This window comes from Dendropsophus ebraccatus, chromosome 9 (assembly GCF_027789765.1).
Source record: "Dendropsophus ebraccatus isolate aDenEbr1 chromosome 9, aDenEbr1.pat, whole genome shotgun sequence".
Classification (NCBI taxonomy): Eukaryota; Metazoa; Chordata; class Amphibia; order Anura; family Hylidae; genus Dendropsophus; species Dendropsophus ebraccatus.
In genome coordinates, this window is record NC_091462.1 from 117,063,825 (window position 1) to 117,075,185 (window position 11,361).

At 46.9% G+C, this 11,361-nt stretch overlaps 1 protein-coding gene across 2 annotated transcripts in view; it reads left to right on the top strand.

The window, feature by feature from the left end:
- LOC138801651 (guanylate-binding protein 1-like) overlaps positions 1–3,348 on the top strand; it is a 40,244-nt gene extending 36,896 nt beyond the window's left edge. For both annotated transcript variants that reach the window (XM_069984691.1, XM_069984692.1), the window contains exons 11-13: positions 717–819; positions 2,670–2,863; positions 3,031–3,348. In XM_069984691.1, coding sequence (XP_069840792.1) covers positions 717–819; positions 2,670–2,863; positions 3,031–3,249 — 516 coding nt within the window. In that variant the 3' untranslated portion in view covers positions 3,250–3,348. The remainder of the gene's footprint in view (positions 1–716; positions 820–2,669; positions 2,864–3,030) is intronic.
- The last annotated feature ends 8,013 nt before the right edge of the window (positions 3,349–11,361 follow it).

Genomic DNA, 11,361 nt, shown 5'->3' on the forward strand with positions numbered 1-11,361 from the left:
AGGTGGGTAAGGGTGCCACGAATGGCATGTATCCACGATGTAGGTTGGTGAGGGTGCTACTAATGGCATGTATCCATGGTGTAGGTGGGTAAGGGTGCTACTAATGGCATGTATCCATGATGTAGGTTGGTGAGGGTGCTACTAATGGCATGTATCCATGGTGTAGGTGGGTAAGGGTGCTACTAATGGCATGTATCCATGATGTAGGTTGGTGAGGGTGCTACTAATGGCATGTATCCATAATGTAGGTGGGTAAGGGTGCTACTAATGGCTTGTATCCATAATGTAGGTTGGTGAGGGTGCTACTAATGGCATGTATCCATGGTGTCGGTGGGTAAGGGTGCTACTAATGGCATGTATTCATGGTGTAGGTGGGTAAGGGTGCTACTAATGGCATGTATCCACGATGTAGGTGGGTAAGGGTGCCACGAATGGCATGTATCCATGATGTAGGTTGGTGAGGGTGCTACTAATGGCATGTATCCACGATGTAGGTTGGTGAGGGTGCTACTAATGGCATGTATCCTTGATGTAGGTTGGTGAGGGTGCTACTAATGGCATGTATCCTTGATGTAGGTTGGTGAGGGTGCTACTAATGGCATGTATCCATGATGTAGGTGGGTAAGGGTGGTAGTACTGGCATGTATCTTGAAGGGCTATGATGTAACAGTCCCAAAGATGGTTACCCGTCTTCCTTCATTTTAAACATTTTTTAGGCTGAGGAGGTTCTTCAAGACTTTAAGAAGTCCAAAGAGATGCTGCGTGTTACCATCATGAAAAACGATGAGGCTCTAAGTGAGCAGCAGAAGAAAATAGAAGGTAAGGGGCCAAAGAGCTGCTCCACCAGTGGGGTTCTGTGGTTTGGCAATAGGATTAGGTGGATTGTTTTCTCAGGTGACTCTACTCATCTTTGACTAATACAAAGACACAGAGGTCATGTATATAACATCACAGGGTGTATCTGCACCATGGACAACCATAAAGACTTGACCGAGCATGGTGCCACTGTCTCCAGACTGGCCAAATCAAACACTTGTCTTCTGTTGTGTTGTTTTTGTGTAAGTTCCTTGTGAGGACATTGTATCAGGAGTCCAGAGATAATAAATCACAGTGCTTGGACAGACATGACCTGGAAGCATTAGATTACACAGGACGCTACCTGGAAATCCATTAGTGGTCAGAAATGAGACATCAGGGACTTTTCATTCAAGATTCTACCTCTGTCTCTGCTCCATTGACATTCACGTATCTCTGTTCTATGAATACTCCATGGACTATTCTGCTTAATAGAACTGTTTGTACTTTTGCTAGCTCTCTGTTTCTTGGATCTCTCTGTATCTCAGCTCCATGGATATCCCTGTGTCCCTGTTCCATGGACCTCTCTGTAATTTTGCTCCATTTATATTTCTATATCTCTGATCTTTAAACCTCCCTGTGTTTCTGCTGTGTTCTGCTGGACATCTCTGTGTCTCTACTGCATGGATCTCATAGTCCCCTGTCTCTGTTCCATGGACCCACTTACGTTTTTGCTCCGTGGGCCTTCCCGTGTATTGGTTACCTTGACCTTCTTGTATCTCTGCTCAGTGGCTATCTCTGTGTCTTTGTTCTATGAATATCTCTATGTCTCTGTTCCATGGATATCTCTGTGTGTCTGTTCCATGGACCTCTCTGTATGTTTGCTCCATGGACCTCTCTGTGTCTCTGCTCCATGGATCTCTCTGCATCTCTGCTCCATGGATCTCTCTGCATCTCTGCTCCATGTATATTTCTGTGTCTCTGCTCTTTAAACCTCCCTGTGTTTCTGGACATCTCTGTCTCTACTGCATGGGTCTCATTGTCCTCTGTCTCTGTTCCATGGACCCACTTACATCTTTGCTCCGTGGACCTTCCCGTGTATTGGCTACCTTGACCTTCTTGTATCTCTGCTCAGTGGCTATCTCTGTGTCTCTGTTCCATGGATATCTCTATGTCTCTGTTCCATGGATATCTCTGTGTCTCTGTTCCATGGACCTCTCTGTATTTTTGCTCTATGGACCTCTCTGTATCTTTGCTCCATGGAGCTCTCTTTATCTCTTCTCCATAGACCTCTCTGTATCTTTGCTCCATGGACATCTCTGTGTCTCTGCTCCATAGATCTCTCTGTATCTTTGCTCCATGGATCTCTCTGCATCTCTGCTCCATGTATATTTCTGTGTCTCTGCTCTTTAAACCTCCCTGTGTTTCTGCTGTGTTTCTGGACATCTCTGTGTCTCTACTGCATGGGTCTCATTGTCCTCTGTCTCTGTTCCATGGACCCACTTACATCTTTGCTCCGTGGACCTTCCCGTGCCTTGGTTACCTTGACCTTCTTGTATCTCTGCTCAGTGGCTATCTCTGTGTCTCTGCTCTTCCGACCTCTCTATGGATATCCGTGTACCCTACTATATCTCTGTTGATCTCTCATTTATAAATTGATAAATCTTTCCTGTTGTGTCTGTCCTTCATGGACCTCCCTGTGTCTCTGCTCTTCGATGTGGACGTGGTAAAGACCATATAGTAGACCTGGAGATATGATAGTGTTGTTGGTGCGTCCATAGATCATCCAGGTCACACATGGACAGTACATGCTCTTGGACACATACAGTAAACCTCTCACAAGTCATTATTCCTTACTATTTTTTATCTGTCAGAAGAAAAAGTGAACAAAGAAAAACTGGAGCAGCAGAGAAGAATGGAGGAAAGTCGTCGGAAGGAGGAGGATAGAAAGCTGGAGCATCAAAGGAGGATCATGGAGGAGCACCTCAGAGAAGCTCTCGAAAAGGAAGAAGAAGAAAGACATCGGTTGCATGAACAACTCCAGTCTCTCATGCACCATAAGGCGAGAGTAAGTGGTATAACTCATGACTGATCCAGTTGGGTGAGTGACGGCTACTTGCCCGATTTGTGACACTGACCAAACCAACTCACTGAAGGCCCATATGGCCAAGGACCAGCAAGGCCACATGCATCTCCTGCAGTAGTCATAGAGCGGCTTTCCTCTTGTCTTTTCAGGAGTCGGATAAGTACAAGTCTCAGGGTTACGAGGAACCAGCTGGGATGTACCAGGAGCAAATCAAGGACCTGAGACAGAGACAAGAAGAAGTCAACTCCCCCAACTGGAGACCCCTTGTAGTAACAGGACTGGCCGCTGCTGCTAGCTTTTTCTTTCCACCGTCTGCGCTTGTAGCTGGTGCCGCCCTCTTGGGAGTGACACAACTATTACACAGATAACTCTTGTCGAGAATCTGTAACAGACCGACATAACAATTGAGATATAATGTTACTACGGTGATGGAAGGGTGAAATAAACCCATAGTCGTGTCTGCTTTATTCCTGTGTTATTGTTTTTGTTTCCTTCTGGGCAGTTTCCTGGATCAACTTTCAGTTCACTTTTATGAAAATCACAACTATTGAAGTGAATGGGGGTGAAATGTAAGAGTATATGGAAAGGTGTGCTGCCCATTCAAGAAGAAGGCAGCCATGTTTTCTAAAATGTCAAAGTTTGGGTCCCCCAGCTATCCTTCCTTAGTCCTGCTGTTCTGCTAAGGCAGAGGGCCCCCCTCAGGTGTCAGAGTGTAATGACAACCCCTGCACAGCGTATAGTAACATCTTATAGTAATATCTGAGACAAGTCATGTATCTGTAATCAGGAGGAGAATCAATTCTCCAGAACTAAGATTTGATATTTCCACTCTTTGTAACGCTGTGTTGCTTGTCCACAAATCATCACCGTTCACAATGCTGTTGAGTTGTAACATGTACTGGGACACTACACACCTGTACTGGGACACTACACACCTGTACTGGGACACCACACACCTGTACTGGGACACCACACACCTGTACTAGGACATTACACAACTGTACTGGGACACCACACACCTGTACTGGGACATTACACAACTGTACTGGGACACTACACACCTGTACTGGGACACTACACACCTGTACTGGGACACTACACACCTGTACTGGGACATTACACAACTGTACTGGGACACTACACACCTGTACTGGGACACTACACGCCTCTACTGGGACACTACACACCTGTACTAAGACACTACACACCTGTACTGGGACATTACACACCTGCACTAACACACTACACACCTGTACTGGGACATTACACACCTGCACTAACACACTACACACCTGTACTGGGACACTACACACCTGTACTGGGACATTACATTTACATGTTACAACTCAACAATATTGTGAACAGTGATGATTTGTGGACAAATGACACAACGTTACAAAGAGTCAAAATATCAAATCTTAGTTCTGGAGAATTGATTCTCCTCCTGATTACAGACACATGACTTGTCTCAGATGTTACTATAAGATGTTACTGTACGTTGTGCAGGGGTTGTCATTACACTCTGACACCTGAGGGGGGCCCTGTCCCTTAGCAGAACAGCAGGACTAAGGAAGGATAGCTGGGACACTACACACCTGTACTGGTACAGGTGTGTAATGTCCCAATACAGGAGTGTAGTTCCCCAGTTCAGGTATGTAATGTCTCAGGATCTCAGTACAGGTGTGTAGTGTCCCAGTACAGGTGTGTAGTGTCCCAGTACGGGTGTGTGATGTCTCAGTATAGGTGTGTAGTGTCTCTGAACAGGTGTGTAGTGTTCCAGTACGAGTGTGTGATGTCGCAGTGTCCCAGTACAGGTGTGTAGTGTCCCAGTACGGGTGTGTGATGTCTCAGTATCTCAGTACAGGTGGGTAGTGTCCCAGTACAGGTGTCTAATGTGCAGTACAGGTGTTTAGTGTCCCAATATAGGAGTGTAGTTTCCCAGTACAGGTGTGTAGTGTCCCAATACAGGTGTGTAGTGTCCCAGTACAGGTGTGTAGTGTCCCAATACAGGAGTGTAGTTTCCCAGTACAGGTGTGTAATGTCTCAGTATCTTAGTACAGGGCTGTAGTGTCCCAGTACGGGTGTGTGATGTCTCAGTGTCCTAGTACAGGTGTGTAGTGTGTTAGTACAGGTGTGTAATGTCCCAGTACAGGTGTGTAATGTCCCAGTACAGGTGTGTAGTATCCCAGTCCAGGTGTGTAGTGTCCAAGTATGGGTGTGTGATGTCTCAGTAGCTCAGTACAGGTGTGTGTTGTGTTAGTACAGGTGTGTAGTGTGTTAGTACAGGTGTTTAATGTCCCAGTACAGGTGTGTAGTATCCCAATACAGGTGGGTAATGTCTCTTATCTTGGTACAGGTGTGTAATGTCCCAGTACGATGTGTAATGTTTCAGTATCTCAGTACAGGTGTGTAGTGTCCCGTACAGGTAACAAAGGTAACTCTGTCAGGTGTCACACTCGGGAATGATGGGTGCCTTTCCACACTATCACCACTTGGTGTCTCACTCTCCCTTATTCTATGCACAGCTGAAGGAGGTAAAAGGGTAACTTTGCTCTGTTGTATGTTCTGTTCCAGCCAATCATTGGGGCAGGTACCACACACACTCACAACCTATTATACTACTTTCTCCCCTTTCTAGTATTTTCCCCACCTATATATGAGTTAGTTCCTGCTGGGAGAGAGAGCTGCTGCAGTCTACAGCCAGGGCCCTTCGTCTTCTGTAGTGGAGTCGGTGAGAGACAGAGACACAGTGTCAGGACTGGAGGATACGAACAGGACAAGACAGTGGGCCCTAGGTCTGCACCCACCCCACTGTCCCTACCTACTTGCCTCATCGGCCCTAGGCGGCCGTGGACAACCATGAAGACGTTCCCTGTACTGAATACGTGGGACACAAAACGAGAGGAACAGACAAACACAATATAGAATAGTAAACAGGCCAAGTCACAAACCAAATGGGTAGCGCAGCACAGAGTCAGAAGGCAATCGGATAGTCAAAGGTCAGGCGGGAGGTCAGTTAACAGAGTCGAGCAAGCAGAGGAATTAGGTGCGGGGATCGCAGGAATAGAGAGGGGGAAGCTGGGATCAGTGTATGAACCGAAATAGCCAGCGCTGGGACTCAGCCTCAGCTTTTGTTTTATGCTGACCAAGAGCCCGGTTTGGATCCCCATTGGACCGGCGCTCTGATCTTCCAGGTAGCAGACAGGCAGAGGAACCCGTCAATCACAGAAACAACACAGGGGTAAAATCAAGTCCAGAAGCTTCTCAGCTTAACTCCTGCATAGCCAGAAGCTGAGAAGCAATCGGATGTGGCACACAAAAGCAAACATCAGGTCCAGTTCACACCAGGCTACTGCAGATTCCTGACAGTTAGAGCCTGTGAAAGTTATTATGCATTGCTAAGGCCAAAGGTGGGATACTGTGACTGTCACCTGGGGTCAACCTTGCCTACACCTGGGATCTTTCTAACGTTAGAACAATCGACAAAGACAGAGCTTGATCCTCAGTGGAACAAAAAGCCTAAGCTGATGTATCCCACTGACACTTTGTCAGGAATGGGGAACAGAAGGACACAAGACAGGTGAGGCCCCGCCCCGCTGTCCCTGCCTACTTACCACAACTGCCCTAGGCGGCAGCAGGTAACTGGGCGACGGTCCCTAACCTGTAAGGGTGTAACAAATAACGCAGACAAGGCAAACAAAATACAATAGTCGCGGCGTGAACAAGCCGAGTCAGTAACAAACAGTCAGTGCGGTACAAAATCGGTAGTCAGGAGAAACATCAAAAGGCAAACCAGAAATCAGGAAAACCAGGGAATACAATCAGGATACAAATGCTCACTTAGATAAACTTCATAAGAAGGCTCTTTGGCAGGCAAGAATGGTATACAGGGGAGGATACTTATGGAGCCTGGAGTCCTAGTCCCAGAGCGTGATTGGGGCTGGGACTCCAGTTCCAGAGGATACTCACAGCTGACTGGCGGTGCCGACTGCCAGTCAGTTAATATACATGGAGACACCTGTGCTGATTAGCTGGGGCGGTGGAGCTGTCGGCGCGTTCCCAGTACCCGGCCAGGAGTTACCCAGCGTGTTTCCTGAACCCGGAGTTATCAGGGGGGTGGTTACCAGGGACATGGTCGGAGCTATCAGGGGGGGTGGCTGCACACTCTGGCAGTGCCAGCGTCTGGCTCCTGACATTTTTGGCAAAAGGTGTTCTTGTTCTTTACTAGTTATTCTAACCATAAGTGTGAGGTCTTCTTCTCATTGTACAGCAACTTATTCTACACAACCATCCCGGCAGAGTACTGCACTAATTAGGCAAGGTCCCCCAGACAGTCCCTGAACCTATCCTAAGTAAGGCCGGGTTCACACTGAGCAAAACTAGCGGAATTGTCCACAGCGGAATGCTGTTAGCCTCCCTCTTATAATGGCAGTCTATGGGAGGCGCGCGCTGCTGTTCTCACAGCGTCTCTCCGTGCTGAAGAATGAACATGTTCATTCTTCAGCGCGGACAGAGCAGGAGCGCGCGCCTCCCATAGACTCCCATTATAAGAGGGAGGCTAACGGCATTCCGCAAGTTTTGCTCAATGTGAACCCGGCCTAAAGCAAAAATTCTTCTACTTCTTACTATTATTATCAGCTACAGCACTAACAACACCTGTGCCTGCACCTACAAAAGCTATTAACCTGTATTGCACTGAAGATTCTAGGTCTATATTATTCCCTGGTTAAGTGCTGGACTCTGTTGTCATTTTTCTTCACCACAAGTGCACATACACACTTGTGCTCCCCTCTCCAAAGCCCAGTGCCAGTGTGTCCGGGGGTGGGTATCACGGGGTATCACCATCCACGGCTTCAATAAAATTGTGGTAGCTTTACTGGGACATCACAAAACAAAAAACAAACAAATAAAAGATAAAAACACGCCGACGCGTTGCAGGGTTAGAACCCCTTAATCATGGCGAATATATGTGGGTAACTCACAGGTTTATATATGTATGGGATGTGATGTCCTGCCTCGGGATAGACACGCTCCAGACAAAAGAGAACGGGAGCACCTGTTCCGAGGTCACATGACCATTAACATCCATTAGTATAACATCATAGAATACAAATGAAAACAAATACAATATATATATATATATATATATATATATATACATCAGATACAAATATATACACAAATTGCTGAAAAGAAAAAAACAATAAATGATAATATAAATAAACATGTGAAAAAAATATATATATTTTTAAATTAATAAAAAAAAAAAAAAAAATCACCACTTCTGGCCACTATGACAAGTGCCCTAGTGAAACACCAGAAGCCCACCTGCTCTCTGCCATCTAGCACCCTGGGCCCCACCATAAAAGGTCTAAAACTATCTACAATGATAGCAGAAGCCGCTCTGATGGTGGTGAAGTCGTCGTTGCTGATCATTTGCTACATGTTAAGGATCCTTGAACAGAATTAGGATCAGTAAGCAGCAGAATAAACTGGCATTAACCACGACTCACATCAGAAGTGTGCAACAACCAGAAGTGTGCAACAACAAGAAGCACGCAACAACCAGAAGTGTGCAACAACCAGAAGCACGCAACAACCAGAAGTGTGCAACAACAAGAAGCACGCAACAACCAGAAGTGTGCAACAACCAGAAGCACGCAACAACCAGAAGTGTGCAACAACCAGAAGCACGCAACAACCAGAAGCACGCAACAACCAGAAGTGTGCAACAACCAGAAGCACGCAACAACCAGAAGCACGCAACAATCAGAAGCACGCAACAACCAGAAGGGTGCAACAACCAGAAGCACGCAACAATCAGAAGCACGCAACAACCAGAAGGGTGCAACAACCAGAAGCACGCAACAACCAGAAGTGTGCAACAACAAGAAGCACGCAACAACCAGAAGTGTGCAACAACCAGAAGTGTGCAACAACCAGAAGTGTGCAACAACAAGAAGCACGCAACAACCAGAAGTGTGCAACAACCAGAAGTGTGCAACAACCAGAAGCACGCAACAACCAGAAGTGTGCAACAACCAGAAGCACGCAACAACCAGAAGTGTGCAACAACCAGAAGCACGCAACAACCAGAAGTGTGCAACAACCAGAAGCACGCAACAACCAGAAGTGTGCAACAACCAGAAGTGTGCAACAACCAGAAGCGTGCAACAACCAGAAGTGTGCAACAACCAGAAGCACGCAACAACCAGAAGCGTGCAACAACCAGAAGCGTGCAACAACCAGAAGTGTGCAACAACCAGAAGTGTGCAACAACCAGAAGCACGCAACAACCAGAAGTGTGCAACAACCAGAAGCACGCAACAACCAGAAGCACGCAACAATCAGAAGCACGCAACAACCAGAAGGGTGCAACAACCAGAAGCACGCAACAACCAGAAGTGTGCAACAACCAGAAGCAAGCAACAACCAGAAGCACGCAACAACCAGAAGTGTGCAACAACCAGAAGCACGCAACAACCAGAAGTGTGCAACAATCAGAAGCGTGCAACAACCAGAAGCACGCAACAACCAGAAGTGTGCAACAACCAGAAGCACGCAACAACCAGAAGTGTGCAACAATCAGAAGCGTGCAACAACCAGAAGCGTGCAACAACCAGAAGCGTGCAACAACCAGAAGTGTGCAACAACCAGAAGCACGCAACAACCAGAAGCGTGCAACAACCAGAAGCGTGCAACAACCAGAAGTGTGCAACAACCAGAAGCGTGCAACAACCAGAAGCACGCAACAACCAGAAGCGTGCAACAACCACAGACCTGAGCTGTACGAGACGACTCAGGAAGGGAAGGGTGGGCCACAGCTTCCTCTGTTTGGGTCATGAAAGCTCCAGCTGCAGCCGCGTTACTGACAATTATCACAGGGTTCATTCTGTCCTCCATTGACCTCATCACTTACAGTCACTATTATCTATCTGCTTTGTAGAGTTAGATTCACCTGAATTCAAGGTTCACAAAAATCATGTGGGACATGGGTCATGGGTGACATTTTGTGACAAAGTTACGGGGCATAGCCATAGGGCAGTGTCCTGGGAGTCATGGGGAAATGTGGAAATGTGTTGCATTGTGTACTTGGTTTTCTGACTTTCTGGCTTTTGGACTTTTGACTTCTCTCTTGGATCACGTTTTGTACTGCGCTGCTCGCTTGTTACTGACTCGGACCTCTGACCCGGATTAATTGTGTTGTGTTTGTCTTGTCTTTGTTCTGTGTTCACTCTTATACAGGATTAGGGACCGTCGTTCAGTTGTCCGCTGCCGTTAGGGCTGTTGAGGCAAGTAGGTGGCAGGGACAACGGGACGGGTGCCAGCGTCAAAGCTACACCTGTCCGTTATTGTACTGGTCCCTTATCCTGACATCATATGTTGGTGTCTCAATGAAGCATCACAGGGCAGTGTCTCACAGAGGACTTGAGGAGGCGTCACAGGACAGTGTCTCACAGAAGACTTGAGGAGGCATCACAGGGCAGTGTCTCACAGAGGACATGAGGAGGCATCACAGGACAGTGTCTCACAGAGGACTTGAGGAGGCATCACAGGACAGTGTCTCACAGAGGACTTGAGGAGGCGTCACAGGACAGTGTCTCACAGAAGACATGAGGAGGTATCACAGGGCAGTGTCTCACAGAGGACTTGAGGAGGTATCACAGGACAGTGTCTCACAGAGGACTTGAGGAGGCATCACAGGGCAGTGTCTTATGGCTATGTTTTGGAAGTATCATAGAGCAGTGTCTTGGAAAAGTCTTGAGGAAGAATCTTAGGGTCTTGGAGCAGAGATATCAGTAGTTCAGAATTTATATTCTCGATTTTTGTGGCTATTCAAACTGTCAGAATAACCAGAACGCAAATAGAAAAAGAAAAAAACAAGGGCACCAGCGCCTCGTGTCTTACCGTGATTCCACTCACCTTTGTGCCCCTTGGGCTGTAGGCATATCACCCCTCAGGGGTAGCTGTAAATCCGTGAGGATAGGGCGGTAGGCAGGTGGCTAGGATCCGGGACTGCAAAGCCGAAAATACCGAGAACGGGATACTCCCAACAAGAAATGGTACTAGATACAGCGCTGTCCCAAAAAGAATATCCATGTATTGCATTGTCCTGATGACGGGAGACCTACTTACCTCCTGAAACGCGTAAACTCTGGGCTTTGTTAATAAATTATATATGTAACGTTTTTCATGGTGCACATTTGGATTCTTTTTGGGACAGCGCTGTACCTAGTACCATTTTTTTCTCGTTTTTCGCAGAATAACCAGAAGGACAATGTAGTAGTCATACATCCTATGAAACAGAACAAGTCCTTGTCGGGCCAGCGTAGTGCTGGGCTCAGTGGTCCGGGCCTCTCCAATCCTCCTTTGGAACAAGTAGGTTCTAGAAACTTTTAGGCCATTACACTTTATGAAACAATATCATATAAATACAATTACATGAAATTGGGAGAGACCCTCATACCCAGTATCTATAA